This window comes from Monodelphis domestica, chromosome 1 (genome assembly GCF_027887165.1).
Source record: "Monodelphis domestica isolate mMonDom1 chromosome 1, mMonDom1.pri, whole genome shotgun sequence".
In the NCBI taxonomy this organism is placed as follows: Eukaryota; Metazoa; Chordata; class Mammalia; order Didelphimorphia; family Didelphidae; genus Monodelphis; species Monodelphis domestica.
This window is the reverse complement of record NC_077227.1, coordinates 667,455,442-667,480,800: the sequence shown is the minus strand read 5'-3', so window position 1 is coordinate 667,480,800 and position 25,359 is coordinate 667,455,442. Positions and strand designations below refer to the sequence as shown.

General features: G+C 49.0%; 6 protein-coding genes across 6 annotated transcripts; all 6 read right to left on the bottom strand.

Moving 5' to 3' along the window:
* Positions 1-287: 287 nt before the first annotated feature.
* Positions 288-4,600, bottom strand: LOC130457356 (YTH domain-containing protein 1-like; the record flags this gene model as incomplete). The annotated part of the gene is made up of 3 exons (XM_056818134.1): positions 288-395; positions 3,224-4,287; positions 4,342-4,600. Coding segments are annotated over 3 exons (1,431 nt in total), but the record flags the coding sequence as incomplete, so codon positions are not given.
* Positions 4,601-7,084: 2,484 nt separating this feature from the next.
* On the bottom strand, positions 7,085-8,572 carry LOC130457355 (YTH domain-containing protein 1-like; the record flags this gene model as incomplete). Its single annotated transcript, XM_056818130.1, has 2 exons — positions 7,085-8,259; positions 8,314-8,572. Coding segments are annotated over 2 exons (1,434 nt in total), but the record flags the coding sequence as incomplete, so codon positions are not given.
* Positions 8,573-11,055: 2,483 nt separating this feature from the next.
* LOC130457354 (YTH domain-containing protein 1-like) lies at positions 11,056-13,032 on the bottom strand. The gene is made up of 2 exons (XM_056818125.1): positions 12,774-13,032; positions 11,056-12,284 (listed from the first exon to the last, which is right to left on the bottom strand). The coding sequence occupies exons 1-2, from the start codon at positions 13,030-13,032 to the stop codon at positions 11,056-11,058; spliced, it is 1,488 nt and encodes a 495-aa protein (XP_056674103.1).
* Positions 13,033-14,999: 1,967 nt separating this feature from the next.
* On the bottom strand, positions 15,000-16,487 carry LOC130457353 (YTH domain-containing protein 1-like; the record flags this gene model as incomplete). The annotated part of the gene is made up of 2 exons (XM_056818121.1): positions 15,000-16,174; positions 16,229-16,487. Coding segments are annotated over 2 exons (1,434 nt in total), but the record flags the coding sequence as incomplete, so codon positions are not given.
* A 2,464-nt stretch (positions 16,488-18,951) lies between these two features.
* LOC130457352 (YTH domain-containing protein 1-like) lies at positions 18,952-20,928 on the bottom strand. Its single transcript, XM_056818111.1, has 2 exons — positions 20,670-20,928; positions 18,952-20,180 (listed from the first exon to the last, which is right to left on the bottom strand). Exons 1-2 carry the CDS (start codon positions 20,926-20,928, stop codon positions 18,952-18,954), a joined length of 1,488 nt encoding a protein of 495 aa, XP_056674089.1.
* Positions 20,929-22,901: 1,973 nt separating this feature from the next.
* LOC130457351 (YTH domain-containing protein 1-like) lies at positions 22,902-24,878 on the bottom strand. Its single transcript, XM_056818101.1, has 2 exons — positions 24,620-24,878; positions 22,902-24,130 (listed from the first exon to the last, which is right to left on the bottom strand). Exons 1-2 carry the CDS (start codon positions 24,876-24,878, stop codon positions 22,902-22,904), a joined length of 1,488 nt encoding a protein of 495 aa, XP_056674079.1.
* Between the last annotated feature and the right edge of the window lie 481 nt (positions 24,879-25,359).

Genomic DNA, 25,359 nt, shown 5'->3' with positions numbered 1-25,359 from the left:
GGTGAAGGGCAATTCGTGCCTGCAAATCCAGGCAATTCTGAAGACCCCTCCAAGGGTCTTAAGATTCATGCCTTCAGGCAAAACCCAATGTATAGGAGGTCCTCCGTGGTGGGATTCTGAACAGAGTCTCGCAAAGCCTTGAAAAGCTCCACTCTCTGTCACGGAAAATATCAAAATGACATTTCTTGCAGATCGGAATGCAGCATTCAGTTTCTTTTCATTTGCTGGCAGGGTCGACCATATACCCCTGGCTTTGGCAAGGGAGATGTTTTCACGGTTGCTGCTCTTTATGAGGAAGAATCTCGCATCCCGCAGAATATATCGAAGCCTCCTCGTGGGGTCTTCCGGAACAGCAGCAACGGAAGATGATGATCTCTTGTGCTTGCCTCGCGGACCTGCAGATGATTCCGATGCACAACTTGGACTTCTGCGAAAAACAATTGAAGCTATGCCTCGGGCTCTCTTCCTTCCTTGCTTTTTCTCCTCTGATCCATCAGTGCTAGAACCAGCGGCGGCTGACCCTTCTGGGAAAGATAGAGTCTCAGAAAAAGAGCCACCGGCTTCGCTTCGAAGATCCCGGGCGCTTCTCTCTTCGGGCTCTTCCTGCTCCCCTCCATCTTCTTCATCTTTTCTCGCAGCATCCCTCTCTTCCTCTTCTCCCACTCCTTCCGCCTCGTTCCTTCTGCCCTTTCCACTCTCTTCTTCGGAACAGTTCCTGCTGCCGATCTCACGGTCATATTCCACACAGCCTGATTCTTCTTTGGAAGGCAGCTGGGACCTGCTGTGCCACCTATCAACATCCTGCCCAAGGCTCTGGGAGCCGTCCGCTGTGGAAGACTCAGACCTGCTTTGCACGCGCCTTTTCCCGACTGCAGTCTGTTCACGTGGACTTCCACATGGCTCTGTGCTCATAGGTGAGCCAGGTGGCTCTGGAGTCAATTCTCGGGACCACTCAGGGGATTCTTGACTCTCGCGTTGGGTAGTTTCCATTCGATCACATCTTCTTTTGGAGGCCCGTTCCTCATTTTCATCTTGTTCCATTTCAGGGTGACACAAAGAGTCATCCTGATCGTATGCCTCTCCTAAGATATAGTCCAAAACATTAAAATCTCCATCTTTCTCATCCCGATTGCTGGCGGCCATCACCCCAGCTGAGGAGATCAATGAATGAAAAAATAAATAAATAAATAAATAAATAAATAAATGAATGAATGAATGAATGAATTAATAAATAAATGAATGAATAAATAGATATAAAAATAAATAAAAGAATGATTGGATCAAAAAAAAAAGAAAAAGAAAAAAACCCTGTGGTTTTTTTGTTTCCTCCTTTTTTTTTTTCAATTATTTCTTTCTTTCTTGTTTTGCCTCTTGGTTGAGCTTCCAAAGGTAATGCCCGGTTTGTTCTGGGTAGAGGAGAGGTCACCTCCCTGGATCCGCAGATGAGGACTCCAGTGATCCCAAATGAGGGAGATGCCTGACAGCCGACTATATAGAGGAGCTGGCAGGGAGGCCAGGAGTTCTCACCCTTGTGTCCGGAGTTTACACCTTGGGAATATGTGTGAACTTTTTTCTCCATTTGGGGGCAAGAGGAGAAGGTGTGAACTCATGAGCTTGACTGTATCAGAGGCAGAAAATCCACATCCCTCTCTCAGCCCCCTGTTCTCTCTCTCAATTATACACATCCAGGTTCCCTTTGTAAACCTTAAAATTTCTTAGACTTGTGAATGTTGGAAATTTCACCATTGGAAGGTTTCATGCCTGTAAGGAATTTCCTACTGATAGTGGGAACTCTACTGGAATGTGAATCCCATTGGCAAGGGAGGTTCCCCCTCCTCCCTTCTTAAGATTACTTTAGGACAGAAACCTTTTGCTGAACAATGGAAAGGGCTGCAGCAGAGATCAAAATTTAATTATTCCAATCTCCACCCTACTCAGGGTAACAGGATTTAGGAAGGGCTGTAGCAAAGGATCAAGATTTAATTATTTGAGAATATGACCTTCAACAGACATGTGCAAAGCCACAGACCTCTGGGCGGTCCTGGGTTAAGCTAGAGCCACCATTGGCACAGGGAAGACATGGACAGTGATTGGTAGATGTGAGAACTGAGGGGAGGGAACTTGGATGGTTTCCTTAAAGATAGGGGGGTCTGAGGACTGAGGGGTGGTTGGAGAGGTTTTGCTCTGAGAGGTTGTGCTCTGAGAAGCTTGCTCTGAAGGAAGCTGGAGGTGGAGGCCCCTGAGACTGTGTCTCCATTTTGGTCACGTGAGTGATAGGGACTGATCTCTTTTCTTTGCCTCAGCTATCTAAGGGCTTGGGCCTTTTGGCCCAGCCAAAACAGAGGGGGTATTTAAGCCCTATTCCTTTCTCTCCCCTTTCTCTCTCCCTCTCTCTCTCTCTAATACCTTTCTTCCTCCTGTCTGTAATTAAACTCCATAAAAGGTTGACTGCTGACTTGAGTTTTCATTTAGGAATTACATAGCTGAATTCCTTGGCGACCTTAAATTAATATGTATCAGTCTCTTAAAGAGATTTCCTTGTCACACCTTTGGTTAATAGGCCCCATGGATGGACACGCCGAGCATGATGGACGGGATTGTTCCTTCCTAGGGTTGCTTTTGTTTCCGTCGCCCTGAGCTCATAACTGCCTCTTACACACATCCTGGTCGGTTGTTTACTGGGTCCGAGGGCGTGTCCAGGGCTTGTATCGGGAGAAAATCAGAGGATACGGGGGCTTCCTAGTAGATTGATGTCCGTTGTCGAAGGACCTTGGGGAGGAGCCAGCTCAGGATCAGTTGGAAGAATCCCTTGGAGAGAATAGGGGTACAGTAGGATCCGCCAGCCGTTCCTACATAATTCATCTGTGGGTGGTGAGCTGAGAAGGAGAATGGAGGCTAGAGGAATCTGGATGTGAGACAGATGAGGCGGTCAGAGGAAGAGAGGCAGGAATCAAGACTCAGAGACCACAACTTAAAACACCTGCGGTGTGGCAAGCTCCGTATTTATTTACCTCTCTAGAAAGGGAAAGCAAGTGGAGAAATTAGAAGTATGAGAAACAAGAGCACAGGCGTGGAGCTGCGAACTCCGGGACATCCTCCGTGGGCCAGGTGGTCAGGAGATGAATGGAAGATGTTCGGGGCAGCTGCATCGCGTCAGTCTCCTCTCCCGTCTTCTCCTCTCTCTTCTCTCCTCGTCTCTCCTCCTCTCTCGCCATTCACGCGCCTCCCTGTCTCTCCGGCCATATGGGGAACTATCACATTCTCCGGGTCGATCCCATTCACGGGGTCTCCGTCTCTGAGAGCCAAAGATAGCTCGTGTTTCACGCAGGAAGTCCTCTACGCGCCTATCAGAATCACATGCTGGTTGACCTCTGTGTCTTGCTTCCTGTGGCACAGGTCGACGTCCTGACCGAGAGTCCTGGAAAGGGAGAGCACGCTGCTGGTGGCCAGCGCGGTAGGAAGGCTGTCCCCTTCCTCGACCAGGGGACATGTCCCGCATTGGCCTTGGTGGCCTGCTGTTGTGAAATGCTCTCAGGTCATCCTCGTAGGAGCCCTTCATGAAAACACCTCTGGCAACTCCTGAAAATCTTCTGTCCGCTGCTGGATGGCGTGCGTCCTCCCTACGCGCTGGTCTCTCACGAAACCCAGGGGCGTAGTCCATCCTCGGTCTCTTCCTGCTGTTATGAACCTCGTCATCTTCTGACCGACGACGCCTTCTCGCATCCCGGTCCGCTTCTCGGCGGGGTGGAAGTCCTCTGGAACGCAAGGGTGAAAGCACTCTTACCTGGTGGTGCCTGTCACCCATGACCTGATACAGGTCAACGCCTTCATCGGGGGGAAAGAGGAGACATAGCTCCGTTGCACATTCGAGGTCAACTTCCTGACCGTCACGTCCAATTTTAACTGGCTTATGTCCATTCAAAGCGTTGGTAAGGTGAACACATTTGGTGAAGGGCAATTCGTGCCTGCAAATCCAGGCAATTCTGAAGACCCCTCCAAGGGTCTTAAGATTCATGCCTTCAGGCAAAACCCAATGTATAGGAGGTCCTCCGTGGTGGGATTCTGAACAGAGTCTCGCAAAGCCTTGAAAAGCTCCACTCTCTGTCACGGAAAATATCAAAATGACATTTCTTGCAGATCGGAATGCAGCATTCAGTTTCTTTTCATTTGCTGGCAGGGTCGACCATATACCCCTGGCTTTGGCAAGGGAGATGTTTTCACGGTTGCTGCTCTTTATGAGGAAGAATCTCGCATCCCGCAGAATATATCGAAGCCTCCTCGTGGGGTCTTCCGGAACAGCAGCAATGGAAGATGATGATCTCTTGTGCTTGCCTCGCGGACCTGCAGATGATTCCGATGCACAACTTGGACTTCTGCGAAAAACAATTGAAGCTATGCCTCGGGCTCTCTTCCTTCCTTGCTTTTTCTCCTCTGATCCATCAGTGCTAGAACCAGCGGTGGCTGACCCTTCTGGGAAAGATAGAGTCTCAGAAAAAGAGCCACCGGCTTCGCTTCGAAGATCCCGGGCGCTTCTCTCTTCGGGCTCTTCCTGCTCCCCTCCATCTTCTTCATCTTTTCTCGCAGCATCCCTCTCTTCCTCTTCTCCCACTCCTTCCGCCTCGTTCCTTCTGCCCTTTCCACTCTCTTCTTCGGAACAGTTCCTGCTGCCGATCTCACGGTCATATTCCACACAGCCTGATTCTTCTTTGGAAGGCAGCTGGGACCTGCTGTGCCACCTATCAACATCCTGCCCAAGGCTCTGGGAGCCGTCCGCTGTGGAAGACTCAGACCTGCTTTGCACGCGCCTTTTCCCGACTGCAGTCTGTTCACGTGGACTTCCACATGGCTCTGTGCTCATAGGTGAGCCAGGTGGCTCTGGAGTCAATTCTCGGGACCACTCAGGGGATTCTTGACTCTCGCGTTGGGTAGTTTCCATTCGATCACATCTTCTTTTGGAGGCCCGTTCCTCATTTTCATCTTGTTCCATTTCAGGGTGACACAAAGAGTCATCCTGATCGTATGCCTCTCCTAAGATATAGTCCAAAACATTAAAATCTCCATCTTTCTCATCCCGATTGCTGGCGGCCATCACCCCAGCTGAGGAGATCAATGAATGAAAAAATAAATAAATAAATAAATAAATAAATAAATAAATAAATAAATAAATAAATGAATAAATAAATGAATGAATTAATTAATAAATAAATGAATGAATAAATAGATATAAAAATAAATAAAAGAATGATTGGATCAAAAAAAAAAAGAAAAAGAAAAAACCCTGTGGTTTTTTTGTTTCCTCCTTTTTTTTTTTCAATTATTTCTTTCTTTCTTGTTTTGCCTCTTGGTTGAGCTTCCAAAGGTAATGCCCGGTTTGTTCTGGGTAGAGGAGAGGTCACCTCCCTGGATCCGCAGATGAGGACTCCAGTGATCCCAAATGAGGGAGATGCCTGACAGCCGACTATATAGAGGAGCTGGCAGGGAGGCCAGGAGTTCTCACCCTTGTGTCCGGAGTTTACACCTTGGGAATATGTGTGAACTTTTTTCTCCATTTGGGGGCAAGAGGAGAAGGTGTGAACTCATGAGCTTGACTGTATCAGAGGCAGAAAATCCACATCCCTCTCTCAGCCCCCTGTTCTCTCTCTCAATTATACACATCCAGGTTCCCTTTGTAAACCTTAAAATTTCTTAGACTTGTGAATGTTGGAAATTTCACCATTGGAAGGTTTCATGCTTGTAAGGAATTTCCTACTGATAGTGGGAACTCTACTGGAATGTGAATCCCATTGGCAAGGGAGGTTCCCCCTCCTCCCTTCTTAAGATTACTTTAGGACAGAAACCTTTTGCTGAACAATGGAAAGGGCTGCAGCAGAGATCAAAATTTAATTATTCCAATCTCCACCCTACTCAGGGTAACAGGATTTAGGAAGGGCTGTAGCAAAGGATCAAGATTTAATTATTTGAGAATATGACCTTCAACAGACATGTGCAAAGCCACAGACCTCTGGGCGGTCCTGGGTTAAGCTAGAGCCACCATTGGCACAGGGAAGACATGGACAGTGATTGGTAGATGTGAGAACTGAGGGGAGGGAACTTGGATGGTTTCCTTAAAGATAGGGGGGTCTGAGGACTGAGGGGTGGTTGGAGAGGTTTTGCTCTGAGAGGTTGTGCTCTGAGAAGCTTGCTCTGAAGGAAGCTGGAGGTGGAGGCCCCTGAGACTGTGTCTCCATTTTGGTCACGTGAGTGATAGGGACTGATCTCTTTTCTTTGCCTCAGCTATCTAAGGGCTTGGGCCTTTTGGCCCAGCCAAAACAGAGGGGGTATTTAAGCCCTATTCCTTTCTCTCCCCTTTCTCTCTCCCTCTCTCTCTCTCTCTAATACCTTTCTTCCTCCTGTCTGTAATTAAACTCCATAAAAGGTTGACTGCTGACTTGAGTTTTCATTTAGGAATTACATAGCTGAATTCCTTGGCGACCTTAAATTAATATGTATCAGTCTCTTAAAGAGATTTCCTTGTCACACCTTTGGTTAATAGGCCCCATGGATGGACACGCCGAGCATGATGGACGGGATTGTTCCTTCCTAGGGTTGCTTTTGTTTCCGTCGCCCTGAGCTCATAACTGCCTCTTACACACATCCTGGTCGGTTGTTTACTGGGTCCGAGGGCGTGTCCAGGGCTTGTATCGGGAGAAAATCAGAGGATACGGGGGCTTCCTAGTAGATTGATGTCCGTTGTCGAAGGACCTTGGGGAGGAGCCAGCTCAGGATCAGTTGGAAGAATCCCTTGGAGAGAATAGGGGTACAGTAGGATCCGCCAGCCGTTCCTACATAATTCATCTGTGGGTGGTGAGCTGAGAAGGAGAATGGAGGCTAGAGGAATCTGGATGTGAGACAGATGAGGCGGTCAGAGGAAGAGAGGCAGGAATCAAGACTCAGAGACCACAACTTAAAACACCTGCGGTGTGGCAAGCTCCGTATTTATTTACCTCTCTAGAAAGGGAAAGCAAGTGGAGAAATTAGAAGTATGAGAAACAAGAGCACAGGCGTGGAGCTGCGAACTCCGGGACATCCTCCGTGGGCCAGGTGGTCAGGAGATGAATGGAAGATGTTCGGGGCAGCTGCATCGCGTCAGTCTCCTCTCCCGTCTTCTCCTCTCTCTTCTCTCCTCGTCTCTCCTCCTCTCTCGCCATTCACGCGCCTCCCTGTCTCTCCGGCCATATGGGGAACTATCACATTCTCCGGGTCGATCCCATTCACGGGGTCTCCGTCTCTGAGAGCCAAAGATAGCTCGTGTTTCACGCAGGAAGTCCTCTACGCGCCTATCAGAATCACATGCTGGTTGACCTCTGTGTCTTGCTTCCTGTGGCACAGGTCGACGTCCTGACCGAGAGTCCTGGAAAGGGAGAGCACGCTGCTGGTGGCCAGCGCGGTAGGAAGGCTGTCCCCTTCCTCGACCAGGGGACATGTCCCGCATTGGCCTTGGTGGCCTGCTGTTGTGAAATGCTCTCAGGTCATCCTCGTAGGAGCCCTTCATGAAAACACCTCTGGCAACTCCTGAAAATCTTCTGTCCGCTGCTGGATGGCGTGCGTCCTCCCTACGCGCTGGTCTCTCACGAAACCCAGGGGCGTAGTCCATCCTCGGTCTCTTCCTGCTGTTATGAACCTCGTCATCTTCTGACCGACGACGCCTTCTCGCATCCCGGTCCGCTTCTCGGCGGGGTGGAAGTCCTCTGGAACGCAAGGGTGAAAGCACTCTTACCTGGTGGTGCCTGTCACCCATGACCTGATACAGGTCAACGCCTTCATCGGGGGGAAAGAGGAGACATAGCTCCGTTGCACATTCGAGGTCAACTTCCTGACCGTCACGTCCAATTTTAACTGGCTTATGTCCATTCAAAGCGTTGGTAAGGTGAACACATTTGGTGAAGGGCAATTCGTGCCTGCAAATCCAGGCAATTCTGAAGACCCCTCCAAGGGTCTTAAGATTCATGCCTTCAGGCAAAACCCAATGTATAGGAGGTCCTCCGTGGTGGGATTCTGAACAGAGTCTCGCAAAGCCTTGAAAAGCTCCACTCTCTGTCACGGAAAATATCAAAATGACATTTCTTGCAGATCGGAATGCAGCATTCAGTTTCTTTTCATTTGCTGGCAGGGTCGACCATATACCCCTGGCTTTGGCAAGGGAGATGTTTTCACGGTTGCTGCTCTTTATGAGGAAGAATCTCGCATCCCGCAGAATATATCGAAGCCTCCTCGTGGGGTCTTCCGGAACAGCAGCAATGGAAGATGATGATCTCTTGTGCTTGCCTCGCGGACCTGCAGATGATTCCGATGCACAACTTGGACTTCTGCGAAAAACAATTGAAGCTATGCCTCGGGCTCTCTTCCTTCCTTGCTTTTTCTCCTCTGATCCATCAGTGCTAGAACCAGCGGTGGCTGACCCTTCTGGGAAAGATAGAGTCTCAGAAAAAGAGCCACCGGCTTCGCTTCGAAGATCCCGGGCGCTTCTCTCTTCGGGCTCTTCCTGCTCCCCTCCATCTTCTTCATCTTTTCTCGCAGCATCCCTCTCTTCCTCTTCTCCCACTCCTTCCGCCTCGTTCCTTCTGCCCTTTCCACTCTCTTCTTCGGAACAGTTCCTGCTGCCGATCTCACGGTCATATTCCACACAGCCTGATTCTTCTTTGGAAGGCAGCTGGGACCTGCTGTGCCACCTATCAACATCCTGCCCAAGGCTCTGGGAGCCGTCCGCTGTGGAAGACTCAGACCTGCTTTGCACGCGCCTTTTCCCGACTGCAGTCTGTTCACGTGGACTTCCACATGGCTCTGTGCTCATAGGTGAGCCAGGTGGCTCTGGAGTCAATTCTCGGGACCACTCAGGGGATTCTTGACTCTCGCGTTGGGTAGTTTCCATTCGATCACATCTTCTTTTGGAGGCCCGTTCCTCATTTTCATCTTGTTCCATTTCAGGGTGACACAAAGAGTCATCCTGATCGTATGCCTCTCCTAAGATATAGTCCAAAACATTAAAATCTCCATCTTTCTCATCCCGATTGCTGGCGGCCATCACCCCAGCTGAGGAGATCAATGAATGAAAAAATAAATAAATAAATAAATATATAAATAAATAAATAAATAAATAAATAAATGAATAAATAAATGAATGAATTAATTAATAAATAAATGAATGAATAAATAGATATAAAAATAAATAAAAGAATGATTGGATCAAAAAAAAAAAGAAAAAGAAAAAACCCTGTGGTTTTTTTGTTTCCTCCTTTTTTTTTTCAATTATTTCTTTCTTTCTTGTTTTGCCTCTTGGTTGAGCTTCCAAAGGTAATGCCCGGTTTGTTCTGGGTAGAGGAGAGGTCACCTCCCTGGATCCGCAGATGAGGACTCCAGTGATCCCAAATGAGGGAGATGCCTGACAGCCGACTATATAGAGGAGCTGGCAGGGAGGCCAGGAGTTCTCACCCTTGTGTCCGGAGTTCACACCTTGGGAATATGTGTGAACTTTTTTCTCCATTTGGGGGCAAGAGGAGAAGGTGTGAACTCATGAGCTTGACTGTATCAGAGGCAGAAAATCCACATCCCTCTCTCAGCCCCCTGTTCTCTCTCTCAATTATACACATCCAGGTTCCCTTTGTAAACCTTAAAATTTCTTAGACTTGTGAATGTTGGAAATTTCACCATTGGAAGGTTTCATGCTTGTAAGGAATTTCCTACTGATAGTGGGAACTCTACTGGAATGTGAATCCCATTGGCAAGGGAGGTTCCCCCTCCTCCCTTCTTAAGATTACTTTAGGACAGAAACCTTTTGCTGAACAATGGAAAGGGCTGCAGCAGAGATCAAAACTTAATTATTCCAATCTCCACCCTACTCAGGGTAACAGGATTTAGGAAGGGCTGTAGCAAAGGATCAAGATTTAATTATTTGAGAATATGACCTTCAACAGACATGTGCAAAGCCACAGACCTCTGGGCGGTCCTGGGTTAAGCTAGAGCCACCATTGGCACAGGGAAGACATGGACAGTGATTGGTAGATGTGAGAACTGAGGGGAGGGAACTTGGATGGTTTCCTTAAAGATAGGGGGGTCTGAGGACTGAGGGGTGGTTGGAGAGGTTTTGCTCTGAGAGGTTGTGCTCTGAGAAGCTTGCTCTGAAGGAAGCTGGAGGTGGAGGCCCCTGAGACTGTGTCTCCATTTTGGTCACGTGAGTGATAGGGACTGATCTCTTTTCTTTGCCTCAGCTATCTAAGGGCTTGGGCCTTTTGGCCCAGCCAAAACAGAGGGGGTATTTAAGCCCTATTCCTTTCTCTCCCCTTTCTCTCTCCCTCTCTCTCTCTCTCTAATACCTTTCTTCCTCCTGTCTGTAATTAAACTCCATAAAAGGTTGACTGCTGACTTGAGTTTTCATTTAGGAATTACATAGCTGAATTCCTTGGCGACCTTAAATTAATATGTATCAGTCTCTTAAAGAGATTTCCTTGTCACACCTTTGGTTAATAGGCCCCATGGATGGACACGCCGAGCATGATGGACGGGATTGTTCCTTCCTAGGGTTGCTTTTGTTTCCGTCGCCCTGAGCTCATAACTGCCTCTTACACACATCCTGGTCGGTTGTTTACTGGGTCCGAGGGCGTGTCCAGGGCTTGTATCGGGAGAAAATCAGAGGATACGGGGGCTTCCTAGTAGATTGATGTCCGTTGTCGAAGGACCTTGGGGAGGAGCCAGCTCAGGATCAGTTGGAAGAATCCCTTGGAGAGAATAGGGGTACAGTAGGATCCGCCAGCCGTTCCTACATAATTCATCTGTGGGTGGTGAGCTGAGAAGGAGAATGGAGGCTAGAGGAATCTGGATGTGAGACAGATGAGGCGGTCAGAGGAAGAGAGGCAGGAATCAAGACTCAGAGACCACAACTTAAAACACCTGCGGTGTGGCAAGCTCCGTATTTATTTACCTCTCTAGAAAGGGAAAGCAAGTGGAGAAATTAGAAGTATGAGAAACAAGAGCACAGGCGTGGAGCTGCGAACTCCGGGACATCCTCCGTGGGCCAGGTGGTCAGGAGATGAATGGAAGATGTTCGGGGCAGCTGCATCGCGTCAGTCTCCTCTCCCGTCTTCTCCTCTCTCTTCTCTCCTCGTCTCTCCTCCTCTCTCGCCATTCACGCGCCTCCCTGTCTCTCCGGCCATATGGGGAACTATCACATTCTCCGGGTCGATCCCATTCACGGGGTCTCCGTCTCTGAGAGCCAAAGATAGCTCGTGTTTCACGCAGGAAGTCCTCTACGCGCCTATCAGAATCACATGCTGGTTGACCTCTGTGTCTTGCTTCCTGTGGCACAGGTCGACGTCCTGACCGAGAGTCCTGGAAAGGGAGAGCACGCTGCTGGTGGCCAGCGCGGTAGGAAGGCTGTCCCCTTCCTCGACCAGGGGACATGTCCCGCATTGGCCTTGGTGGCCTGCTGTTGTGAAATGCTCTCAGGTCATCCTCGTAGGAGCCCTTCATGAAAACACCTCTGGCAACTCCTGAAAATCTTCTGTCCGCTGCTGGATGGCGTGCGTCCTCCCTACGCGCTGGTCTCTCACGAAACCCAGGGGCGTAGTCCATCCTCGGTCTCTTCCTGCTGTTATGAACCTCGTCATCTTCTGACCGACGACGCCTTCTCGCATCCCGGTCCGCTTCTCGGCGGGGTGGAAGTCCTCTGGAACGCAAGGGTGAAAGCACTCTTACCTGGTGGTGCCTGTCACCCATGACCTGATACAGGTCAACGCCTTCATCGGGGGGAAAGAGGAGACATAGCTCCGTTGCACATTCGAGGTCAACTTCCTGACCGTCACGTCCAATTTTAACTGGCTTATGTCCATTCAAAGCGTTGGTAAGGTGAACACATTTGGTGAAGGGCAATTCGTGCCTGCAAATCCAGGCAATTCTGAAGACCCCTCCAAGGGTCTTAAGATTCATGCCTTCAGGCAAAACCCAATGTATAGGAGGTCCTCCGTGGTGGGATTCTGAACAGAGTCTCGCAAAGCCTTGAAAAGCTCCACTCTCTGTCACGGAAAATATCAAAATGACATTTCTTGCAGATCGGAATGCAGCATTCAGTTTCTTTTCATTTGCTGGCAGGGTCGACCATATACCCCTGGCTTTGGCAAGGGAGATGTTTTCACGGTTGCTGCTCTTTATGAGGAAGAATCTCGCATCCCGCAGAATATATCGAAGCCTCCTCGTGGGGTCTTCCGGAACAGCAGCAACGGAAGATGATGATCTCTTGTGCTTGCCTCGCGGACCTGCAGATGATTCCGATGCACAACTTGGACTTCTGCGAAAAACAATTGAAGCTATGCCTCGGGCTCTCTTCCTTCCTTGCTTTTTCTCCTCTGATCCATCAGTGCTAGAACCAGCGGCGGCTGACCCTTCTGGGAAAGATAGAGTCTCAGAAAAAGAGCCACCGGCTTCGCTTCGAAGATCCCGGGCGCTTCTCTCTTCGGGCTCTTCCTGCTCCCCTCCATCTTCTTCATCTTTTCTCGCAGCATCCCTCTCTTCCTCTTCTCCCACTCCTTCCGCCTCGTTCCTTCTGCCCTTTCCACTCTCTTCTTCGGAACAGTTCCTGCTGCCGATCTCACGGTCATATTCCACACAGCCTGATTCTTCTTTGGAAGGCAGCTGGGACCTGCTGTGCCACCTATCAACATCCTGCCCAAGGCTCTGGGAGCCGTCCGCTGTGGAAGACTCAGACCTGCTTTGCACGCGCCTTTTCCCGACTGCAGTCTGTTCACGTGGACTTCCACATGGCTCTGTGCTCATAGGTGAGCCAGGTGGCTCTGGAGTCAATTCTCGGGACCACTCAGGGGATTCTTGACTCTCGCGTTGGGTAGTTTCCATTCGATCACATCTTCTTTTGGAGGCCCGTTCCTCATTTTCATCTTGTTCCATTTCAGGGTGACACAAAGAGTCATCCTGATCGTATGCCTCTCCTAAGATATAGTCCAAAACATTAAAATCTCCATCTTTCTCATCCCGATTGCTGGCGGCCATCACCCCAGCTGAGGAGATCAATGAATGAAAAAATAAATAAATAAATAAATAAATGAATTAATTAATTAATTAATAAATAAATAAATGAATGAATAAATGAATGAATAGATATAAAAATAAATAAAAGAATGATTGGATCAAAAAAAAAGAAAAAGAAAAAAACCCTGTGGTTTTTTTGTTTCCTCCTTTTTTTTTTCAATTATTTCTTTCTTTCTTGTTTTGCCTCTTGGTTGAGCTTCCAAAGGTAATGCCCGGTTTGTTCTGGGTAGAGGAGAGGTCACCTCCCTGGATCCGCAGATGAGGACTCCAGTGATCCCAAATGAGGGAGATGCCTGACAGCCGACTATATAGAGGAGCTGGCAGGGAGGCCAGGAGTTCTCACCCTTGTGTCCGGAGTTCACACCTTGGGAATATGTGTGAACTTTTTTCTCCATTTGGGGGCAAGAGGAGAAGGTGTGAACTCATGAGCTTGACTGTATCAGAGGCAGAAAATCCACATCCCTCTCTCAGCCCCCTGTTCTCTCTCTCAATTATACACATCCAGGTTCCCTTTGTAAACCTTAAAATTTCTTAGACTTGTGAATGTTGGAAATTTCACCATTGGAAGGTTTCATGCTTGTAAGGAATTTCCTACTGATAGTGGGAACTCTACTGGAATGTGAATCCCATTGGCAAGGGAGGTTCCCCCTCCTCCCTTCTTAAGATTACTTTAGGACAGAAACCTTTTGCTGAACAATGGAAAGGGCTGCAGCAGAGATAAAAATTTAATTATTCCAATCTCCACCCTACTCAGGGTAACAGGATTTAGGAAGGGCTGTAGCAAAGGATCAAGATTTAATTATTTGAGAATATGACCTTCAACAGACATGTGCAAAGCCACAGACCTCTGGGCGGTCCTGGGTTAAGCTAGAGCCACCATTGGCACAGGGAAGACATGGACAGTGATTGGTAGATGTGAGAACTGAGGGGAGGGAACTTGGATGGTTTCCTTAAAGATAGGGGGGTCTGAGGACTGAGGGGTGGTTGGAGAGGTTTTGCTCTGAGAGGTTGTGCTCTGAGAAGCTTGCTCTGAAGGAAGCTGGAGGTGGAGGCCCCTGAGACTGTGTCTCCATTTTGGTCACGTGAGTGATAGGGACTGATCTCTTTTCTTTGCCTCAGCTATCTAAGGGCTTGGGCCTTTTGGCCCAGCCAAAACAGAGGGGGTATTTAAGCCCTATTCCTTTCTCTCCCCTTTCTCTCTCCCTCTCTCTCTCTCTAATACCTTTCTTCCTCCTGTCTGTAATTAAACTCCATAAAAGGTTGACTGCTGACTTGAGTTTTCATTTAGGAATTACATAGCTGAATTCCTTGGCGACCTTAAATTAATATGTATCAGTCTCTTAAAGAGATTTCCTTGTCACACCTTTGGTTAATAGGCCCCATGGATGGACACGCCGAGCATGATGGACGGGATTGTTCCTTCCTAGGGTTGCTTTTGTTTCCGTCGCCCTGAGCTCATAACTGCCTCTTACACACATCCTGGTCGGTTGTTTACTGGGTCCGAGGGCGTGTCCAGGGCTTGTATCGGGAGAAAATCAGAGGATACGGGGGCTTCCTAGTAGATTGATGTCCGTTGTCGAAGGACCTTGGGGAGGAGCCAGCTCAGGATCAGTTGGAAGAATCCCTTGGAGAGAATAGGGGTACAGTAGGATCCGCCAGCCGTTCCTACATAATTCATCTGTGGGTGGTGAGCTGAGAAGGAGAATGGAGGCTAGAGGAATCTGGATGTGAGACAGATGAGGCGGTCAGAGGAAGAGAGGCAGGAATCAAGACTCAGAGACCACAACTTAAAACACCTGCGGTGTGGCAAGCTCCGTATTTATTTACCTCTCTAGAAAGGGAAAGCAAGTGGAGAAATTAGAAGTATGAGAAACAAGAGCACAGGCGTGGAGCTGCGAACTCCGGGACATCCTCCGTGGGCCAGGTGGTCAGGAGATGAATGGAAGATGTTCGGGGCAGCTGCATCGCGTCAGTCTCCTCTCCCGTCTTCTCCTCTCTCTTCTCTCCTCGTCTCTCCTCCTCTCTCGCCATTCACGCGCCTCCCTGTCTCTCCGGCCATATGGGGAACTATCACATTCTCCGGGTCGATCCCATTCACGGGGTCTCCGTCTCTGAGAGCCAAAGATAGCTCGTGTTTCACGCAGGAAGTCCTCTACGCGCCTATCAGAATCACATGCTGGTTGACCTCTGTGTCTTGCTTCCTGTGGCACAGGTCGACGTCCTGACCGAGAGTCCTGGAAAGGGAGAGCACGCTGCTGGTGGCCAGCGCGGTAGGAAGGCTGTCCCCTTCCTCGACCAGGGGACATGTCCCGCATTGGCCTTGGTGGCCTGCTGTTGTGAAATGCTCTCAGGTCATCCTCGTAGGAGCCCTTCATGAAAACACCTCTGGCAACTCCTGAAAATCTTCTGTCCGCTGCTGGATGGCGTGCGTCCTCCCTACGCGCTGGTCTCTCACGAAACCCAGGGGCGTAGTCCATCCTCGGTCTCTTCCTGCTGTTATGAACCTCGTCATCTTCTGACCGACGACGCCTTCTCGCATCCCGGTCCGCTTCTCGGCGGGGTGGAAGTCCTCTGGAACGCAAGGGTGAAAGCACTCTTACCTGGTGGTGCCTGTCACCCATGACCTGATACAGGTCAACGCCTTCATCGGGGGGAAAGAGGAGACATAGCTCCGTTGCACATTCGAGGTCAACTTCCTGACCGTCACGTCCAATTTTAACTGGCTTATGTCCATTCAAAGCGTTGGTAAGGTGAACACATTTGGTGAAGGGCAATTCGTGCCTGCAAATCCAGGCAATTCTGAAGACCCCTCCAAGGGTCTTAAGATTCATGCCTTCAGGCAAAACCCAATGTATAGGAGGTCCTCCGTGGTGGGATTCTGAACAGAGTCTCGCAAAGCCTTGAAAAGCTCCACTCTCTGTCACGGAAAATATCAAAATGACATTTCTTGCAGATCGGAATGCAGCATTCAGTTTCTTTTCATTTGCTGGCAGGGTCGACCATATACCCCTGGCTTTGGCAAGGGAGATGTTTTCACGGTTGCTGCTCTTTATGAGGAAGAATCTCGCATCCCGCAGAATATATCGAAGCCTCCTCGTGGGGTCTTCCGGAACAGCAGCAATGGAAGATGATGATCTCTTGTGCTTGCCTCGCGGACCTGCAGATGATTCCGATGCACAACTTGGACTTCTGCGAAAAACAATTGAAGCTATGCCTCGGGCTCTCTTCCTTCCTTGCTTTTTCTCCTCTGATCCATCAGTGCTAGAACCAGCGGTGGCTGACCCTTCTGGGAAAGATAGAGTCTCAGAAAAAGAGCCACCGGCTTCGCTTCGAAGATCCCGGGCGCTTCTCTCTTCGGGCTCTTCCTGCTCCCCTCCATCTTCTTCATCTTTTCTCGCAGCATCCCTCTCTTCCTCTTCTCCCACTCCTTCCGCCTCGTTCCTTCTGCCCTTTCCACTCTCTTCTTCGGAACAGTTCCTGCTGCCGATCTCACGGTCATATTCCACACAGCCTGATTCTTCTTTGGAAGGCAGCTGGGACCTGCTGTGCCACCTATCAACATCCTGCCCAAGGCTCTGGGAGCCGTCCGCTGTGGAAGACTCAGACCTGCTTTGCACGCGCCTTTTCCCGACTGCAGTCTGTTCACGTGGACTTCCACATGGCTCTGTGCTCATAGGTGAGCCAGGTGGCTCTGGAGTCAATTCTCGGGACCACTCAGGGGATTCTTGACTCTTGCGTTGGGTAGTTTCCATTCGATCACATCTTCTTTTGGAGGCCCGTTCCTCATTTTCATCTTGTTCCATTTCAGGGTGACACAAAGAGTCATCCTGATCGTATGCCTCTCCTAAGATATAGTCCAAAACATTAAAATCTCCATCTTTCTCATCCCGATTGCTGGCGGCCATCACCCCAGCTGAGGAGATCAATGAATGAAAAAATAAATAAATAAATAAATTAATTAATTAATTAATTAATTAATTAATTAATAAATCAATAAATGAATGAATAAATGAATGAATAGATATAAAAATAAATAAAAGAATGATTGGATCAAAAAAAAAGAAAAAGAAAAAAACCCTGTGGTTTTTTTGTTTCCTCCTTTTTTTTTTCAATTATTTCTTTCTTTCTTGTTTTGCCTCTTGGTTGAGCTTCCAAAGGTAATGCCCGGTTTGTTCTGGGTAGAGTAGAGGTCACCTCCCTGGATCCGCAGATGAGGACTCCAGTGATCCCAAATGAGGGAGATGCCTGACAGCCGACTATATAGAGGAGCTGGCAGGGAGGCCAGGAGTTCTCACCCTTGTGTCCGGAGTTCACACCTTGGGAATATGTGTGAACTTTTTTCTCCATTTGGGGGCAAGAGGAGAAGGTGTGAACTCATGAGCTTGACTGTATCAGAGGCAGAAAATACACATCCCTCTCTCAGCCCCCTGTTCTCTCTCTCAATTATACACATCCAGGTTCCCTTTGTAAACCTTAAAATTTCTTAGACTTGTGAATGTTGGAAATTTCACCATTGGAAGGTTTCATGCTTGTAAGGAATTTCCTACTGATAGTGGGAACTCTACTGGAATGTGAATCCCATTGGCAAGGGAGGTTCCCCCTCCTCCCTTCTTAAGATTACTTTAGGACAGAAACCTTTTGCTGAACAATGGAAAGGGCTGCAGCAGAGATCAAAATTTAATTATTCCAATCTCCACCCTACTCAGGGTAACAGGATTTAGGAAGGGCTGTAGCAAAGGATCAAGATTTAATTATTTGAGAATATGACCTTCAACAGACATGTGCAAAGCCACAGACCTCTGGGCGGTCCTGGGTTAAGCTAGAGCCACCATTGGCACAGGGAAGACATGGACAGTGATTGGTAGATGTGAGAACTGAGGGGAGGGAACTTGGATGGTTTCCTTAAAGATAGGGGGGTCTGAGGACTGAGGGGTGGTTGGAGAGGTTTTGCTCTGAGAGGTTGTGCTCTGAGAAGCTTGCTCTGAAGGAAGCTGGAGGTGGAGGCCCCTGAGACTGTGTCTCCATTTTGGTCACGTGAGTGATAGGGACTGATCTCTTTTCTTTGCCTCAGCTATCTAAGGGCTTGGGCCTTTTGGCCCAGCCTAAACAGAGGGGGTATTTAAGCCCTATTCCTTTCTCTCCCCTTTCTCTCTCCCTCTCTCTCTCTCTAATACCTTTCTTCCTCCTGTCTGTAATTAAACTCCATAAAAGGTTGACTGCTGACTTGAGTTTTCATTTAGGAATTACATAGCTGAATTCCTTGGCGACCTTAAATTAATATGTATCAGTCTCTTAAAGAGATTTCCTTGTCACACCTTTGGTTCATAGGCCCCATGGATGGACACGCCGAGCATGATGGACGGGATTGTTCCTTCCTAGGGTTGCTTTTGTTTCCGTCGCCCTGAGCTCATAACTGCCTCTTACACACATCCTGGTCGGTTGTTTACTGGGTCCGAGGGCGTGTCCAGGGCTTGTATCGGGAGAAAATCAGAGGATACGGGGGCTTCCTAGTAGATTGATGTCCGTTGTCGAAGGACCTTGGGGAGGAGCCAGCTCAGGATCAGTTGGAAGAATCCCTTGGAGAGAATAGGGGTACAGTAGGATCCGCCAGCCGTTCCTACATAATTCATCTGTGGGTGGTGAGCTGAGAAGGAGAATGGAGGCTAGAGGAATCTGGATGTGAGACAGATGAGGCGGTCAGAGGAAGAGAGGCAGGAATCAAGACTCAGAGACCACAACTTAAAACACCTGCGGTGTGGCAAGCTCCGTATTTATTTACCTCTCTAGAAAGGGAGAGCAAGTGGAGAAATTAGAAGTATGAGAAACAAGAGCACAGGCGTGGAGCTGCGAACTCCGGGACATCCTCCGTGGGCCAGGTGGTCAGGAGATGAATGGAAGATGTTCGGGGCAGCTGCATCGCGTCAGTCTCCTCTCCCGTCTTCTCCTCTCTCTTCTCTCCTCGTCTCTCCTCCTCTCTCGCCATTCACGCGCCTCCCTGTCTCTCCGGCCATATGGGGAACTATCACATTCTCCGGGTCGATCCCATTCACGGGGTCTCCGTCTCTGAGAGCCAAAGATAGCTCGTGTTTCACGCAGGAAGTCCTCTACGCGCCTATCAGAATCACATGCTGGTTGACCTCTGTGTCTTGCTTCCTGTGGCACAGGTCGACGTCCTGACCGAGAGTCCTGGAAAGGGAGAGCACGCTGCTGGTGGCCAGCGCGGTAGGAAGGCTGTCCCCTTCCTCGACCAGGGGACATGTCCCGCATTGGCCTTGGTGGCCTGCTGTTGTGAAATGCTCTCAGGTCATCCTCGTAGGAGCCCTTCATGAAAACACCTCTGGCAACTCCTGAAAATCTTCTGTCCGCTGCTGGATGGCGTGCGTCCTCCCTACGCGCTGGTCTCTCACGAAACCCAGGGGCGTAGTCCATCCTCGGTCTCTTCCTGCTGTTATGAACCTCGTCATCTTCTGACCGACGACGCCTTCTCGCATCCCGGTCCGCTTCTCGGCGGGGTGGAAGTCCTCTGGAACGCAAGGGTGAAAGCACTCTTACCTGGTGGTGCCTGTCACCCATGACCTGATACAGGTCAACGCCTTCATCGGGGGGAAAGAGGAGACATAGCTCCGTTGCACATTCGAGGTCAACTTCCTGACCGTCACGTCCAATTTTAACTGGCTTATGTCCATTCAAAGCGTTGGTAAGGTGAACACATTTGGTGAAGGGCAATTCGTGCCTGCAAATCCAGGCAATTCTGAAGACCCCTCCAAGGGTCTTAAGATTCATGCCTTCAGGCAAAACCCAATGTATAGGAGGTCCTCCGTGGTGGGATTCTGAACAGAGTCTCGCAAAGCCTTGAAAAGCTCCACTCTCTGTCACGGAAAATATCAAAATGACATTTCTTGCAGATCGGAATGCAGCATTCAGTTTCTTTTCATTTGCTGGCAGGGTCGACCATATACCCCTGGCTTTGGCAAGGGAGATGTTTTCACGGTTGCTGCTCTTTATGAGGAAGAATCTCGCATCCCGCAGAATATATCGAAGCCTCCTCGTGGGGTCTTCCGGAACAGCAGCAACGGAAGATGATGATCTCTTGTGCTTGCCTCGCGGACCTGCAGATGATTCCGATGCACAACTTGGACTTCTGCGAAAAACAATTGAAGCTATGCCTCGGGCTCTCTTCCTTCCTTGCTTTTTCTCCTCTGATCCATCAGTGCTAGAACCAGCGGCGGCTGACCCTTCTGGGAAAGATAGAGTCTCAGAAAAAGAGCCACCGGCTTCGCTTCGAAGATCCCGGGCGCTTCTCTCTTCGGGCTCTTCCTGCTCCCCTCCATCTTCTTCATCTTTTCTCGCAGCATCCCTCTCTTCCTCTTCTCCCACTCCTTCCGCCTCGTTCCTTCTGCCCTTTCCACTCTCTTCTTCGGAACAGTTCCTGCTGCCGATCTCACGGTCATATTCCACACAGCCTGATTCTTCTTTGGAAGGCAGCTGGGACCTGCTGTGCCACCTATCAACATCCTGCCCAAGGCTCTGGGAGCCGTCCGCTGTGGAAGACTCAGACCTGCTTTGCACGCGCCTTTTCCCGACTGCAGTCTGTTCACGTGGACTTCCACATGGCTCTGTGCTCATAGGTGAGCCAGGTGGCTCTGGAGTCAATTCTCGGGACCACTCAGGGGATTCTTGACTCTCGCGTTGGGTAGTTTCCATTCGATCACATCTTCTTTTGGAGGCCCGTTCCTCATTTTCATCTTGTTCCATTTCAGGGTGACACAAAGAGTCATCCTGATCGTATGCCTCTCCTAAGATATAGTCCAAAACATTAAAATCTCCATCTTTCTCATCCCGATTGCTGGCGGCCATCACCCCAGCTGAGGAGATCAATGAATGAAAAAATAAATAAATAAATAAATAAATAAATAAATGAATGAATGAATGAATGAATTAATAAATAAATGAATGAATAAATAGATATAAAAATAAATAAAAGAATGATTGGATCAAAAAAAAAAGAAAAAGAAAAAAACCCTGTGGTTTTTTTGTTTCCTCCTTTTTTTTTTTCAATTATTTCTTTCTTTCTTGTTTTGCCTCTTGGTTGAGCTTCCAAAGGTAATGCCCGGTTTGTTCTGGGTAGAGGAGAGGTCACCTCCCTGGATCCGCAGATGAGGACTCCAGTGATCCCAAATGAGGGAGATGCCTGACAGCCGACTATATAGAGGAGCTGGCAGGGAGGCCAGGAGTTCTCACCCTTGTGTCCGGAGTTCACACCTTGGGAATATGTGTGAACTTTTTTCTCCATTTGGGGGCAAGAGGAGAAGGTGTGAACTCATGAGCTTGACTGTATCAGAGGCAGAAAATCCACATCCCTCTCTCAGCCCCCTGTTCTCTCTCTCAATTATACACATCCAGGTTCCCTTTGTAAACCTTAAAATTTCTTAGACTTGTGAATGTTGGAAATTTCACCATTGGAAGGTTTCATGCCTGTAAGGAATTTCCTACTGATAGTGGGAACTCTACTGGAATGTGAATCCCATTGGCAAGGGAGGTTCCCCCTCCTCCCTTCTTAAGATTACTTTAGGACAGAAACCTTTTGCTGAACAATGAATGGAAAGGGCTGCAGCAGAGATCAAAATTTAATTATTCCAATCTCCACCCTACTCAGGGTAACAGGATTTAGGAAGGGCTGTAGCAAAGGATCAAGATTTAATTATTTGAGAATATGACCTTCAACAGACATGTGCAAAGCCACAGACCTCTGGGCGGTCCTGGGTTAAGCTAGAGCCACCATTGGCACAGGGAAGACATGGACAGTGATTGGTAGATGTGAGAACTGAGGGGAGGGAACTTGGATGGTTTCCTTAAAGATAGGGGGGTCTGAGGACTGAGGGGTGGTTGGAGAGGTTTTGCTCTGAGAGGTTGTGCTCTGAGAAGCTTGCTCTGAAGGAAGCTGGAGGTGGAGGCCCCTGAGACTGTGTCTCCATTTTGGTCACGTGAGTGATAGGGACTGATCTCTTTTCTTTGCCTCAGCTATCTAAGGGCTTGGGCCTTTTGGCCCAGCCAAAACAGAGGGGGTATTTAAGCCCTATTCCTTTCTCTCCCCTTTCTCTCTCCCTCTCTCTCTCTCTAATACCTTTCTTCCTCCTGTCTGTAATTAAACTCCATAAAAGGTTGACTGCTGACTTGAGTTTTCATTTAGGAATTACATAGCTGAATTCCTTGGCGACCTTAAATTAATATGTATCAGTCTCTTAAAGAGATTTCCTTGTCACACCTTTGGTTAATAGGCCCCATGGATGGACACGCCGAGCATGATGGACGGGATTGTTCCTTCCTAGGGTTGCTTTTGTTTCCGTCGCCCTGAGCTCATAACTGCCTCTTACACACATCCTGGTCGGTTGTTTACTGGGTCCGAGGGCGTGTCCAGGGCTTGTATCGGGAGAAAATCAGAGGATACGGGGGCTTCCTAGTAGATTGATGTCCGTTGTCGAAGGACCTTGGGGAGGAGCCAGCTCAGGATCAGTTGGAAGAATCCCTTGGAGAGAATAGGGGTACAGTAGGATCCGCCAGCCGTTCCTACATAATTCATCTGTGGGTGGTGAGCTGAGAAGGAGAATGGAGGCTAGAGGAATCTGGATGTGAGACAGATGAGGCGGTCAGAGGAAGAGAGGCAGGAATCAAGACTCAGAGACCACAACTTAAAACACCTGCGGTGTGGCAAGCTCCGTATTTATTTACCTCTCTAGAAAGGGAAAGCAAGTGGAGAAATTAGAAGTATGAGAAACAAGAGCACAGGCGTGGAGCTGCGAACTCCGGGACATCCTCCGTGGGCCAGGTGGTCAGGAGATGAATGGAAGATGTTCGGGGCAGCTGCATCGCGTCAGTCTCCTCTCCCGTCTTCTCCTCTCTCTTCTCTCCTCGTCTCTCCTCCTCTCTCGCCATTCACGCGCCTCCCTGTCTCTCCGGCCATATGGGGAACTATCACATTCTCCGGGTCGATCCCATTCACGGGGTCTCCGTCTCTGAGAGCCAAAGATAGCTCGTGTTTCACGCAGGAAGTCCTCTACGCGCCTATCAGAATCACATGCTGGTTGACCTCTGTGTCTTGCTTCCTGTGGCACAGGTCGACGTCCTGACCGAGAGTCCTGGAAAGGGAGAGCACGCTGCTGGTGGCCAGCGCGGTAGGAAGGCTGTCCCCTTCCTCGACCAGGGGACATGTCCCGCATTGGCCTTGGTGGCCTGCTGTTGTGAAATGCTCTCAGGTCATCCTCGTAGGAGCCCTTCATGAAAACACCTCTGGCAACTCCTGAAAATCTTCTGTCCGCTGCTGGATGGCGTGCGTCCTCCCTACGCGCTGGTCTCTCACGAAACCCAGGGGCGTAGTCCATCCTCGGTCTCTTCCTGCTGTTATGAACCTCGTCATCTTCTGACCGACGACGCCTTCTCGCATCCCGGTCCGCTTCTCGGCGGGGTGGAAGTCCTCTGGAACGCAAGGGTGAAAGCACTCTTACCTGGTGGTGCCTGTCACCCATGACCTGATACAGGTCAACGCCTTCATCGGGGGGAAAGAGGAGACATAGCTCCGTTGCACATTCGAGGTCAACTTCCTGACCGTCACGTCCAATTTTAACTGGCTTATGTCCATTCAAAGCGTTGGTAAGGTGAACACATTTGGTGAAGGGCAATTCGTGCCTGCAAATCCAGGCAATTCTGAAGACCCCTCCAAGGGTCTTAAGATTCATGCCTTCAGGCAAAACCCAATGTATAGGAGGTCCTCCGTGGTGGGATTCTGAACAGAGTCTCGCAAAGCCTTGAAAAGCTCCACTCTCTGTCACGGAAAATATCAAAATGACATTTCTTGCAGATCGGAATGCAGCATTCAGTTTCTTTTCATTTGCTGGCAGGGTCGACCATATACCCCTGGCTTTGGCAAGGGAGATGTTTTCACGGTTGCTGCTCTTTATGAGGAAGAATCTCGCATCCCGCAGAATATATCGAAGCCTCCTCGTGGGGTCTTCCGGAACAGCAGCAACGGAAGATGATGATCTCTTGTGCTTGCCTCGCGGACCTGCAGATGATTCCGATGCACAACTTGGACTTCTGCGAAAAACAATTGAAGCTATGCCTCGGGCTCTCTTCCTTCCTTGCTTTTTCTCCTCTGATCCATCAGTGCTAGAACCAGCGGCGGCTGACCCTTCTGGGAAAGATAGAGTCTCAGAAAAAGAGCCACCGGCTTCGCTTCGAAGATCCCGGGCGCTTCTCTCTTCGGGCTCTTCCTGCTCCCCTCCATCTTCTTCATCTTTTCTCGCAGCATCCCTCTCTTCCTCTTCTCCCACTCCTTCCGCCTCGTTCCTTCTGCCCTTTCCACTCTCTTCTTCGGAACAGTTCCTGCTGCCGATCTCACGGTCATATTCCACACAGCCTGATTCTTCTTTGGAAGGCAGCTGGGACCTGCTGTGCCACCTATCAACATCCTGCCCAAGGCTCTGGGAGCCGTCCGCTGTGGAAGACTCAGACCTGCTTTGCACGCGCCTTTTCCCGACTGCAGTCTGTTCACGTGGACTTCCACATGGCTCTGTGCTCATAGGTGAGCCAGGTGGCTCTGGAGTCAATTCTCGGGACCACTCAGGGGATTCTTGACTCTCGCGTTGGGTAGTTTCCATTCGATCACATCTTCTTTTGGAGGCCCGTTCCTCATTTTCATCTTGTTCCATTTCAGGGTGACACAAAGAGTCATCCTGATCGTATGCCTCTCCTAAGATATAGTCCAAAACATTAAAATCTCCATCTTTCTCATCCCGATTGCTGGCGGCCATCACCCCAGCTGAGGAGATCAATGAATGAAAAAATAAATAAATAAATAAATAAATAAATAAATAAATAAATAAATAAATAAATGAATGAATAAATAAATGAATGAATTAATTAATAAATAAATGAATGAATAAATAGATATAAAAATAAATAAAAGAATGATTGGATCAAAAAAAAAAAAGAAAAAGAAAAAACCCTGTGGTTTTTTTGTTTCCTCCTTTTTTTTTTCAATTATTTCTTTCTTTCTTGTTTTGCCTCTTGGTTGAGCTTCCAAAGGTAATGCCCGGTTTGTTCTGGGTAGAGGAGAGGTCACCTCCCTGGATCCGCAGATGAGGACTCCAGTGATCCCAAATGAGGGAGATGCCTGACAGCCGACTATATAGAGGAGCTGGCAGGGAGGCCAGGAGTTCTCACCCTTGTGTCCGGAGTTCACACCTTGGGAATATGTGTGAACTTTTTTCTCCATTTGGGGGCAAGAGGAGA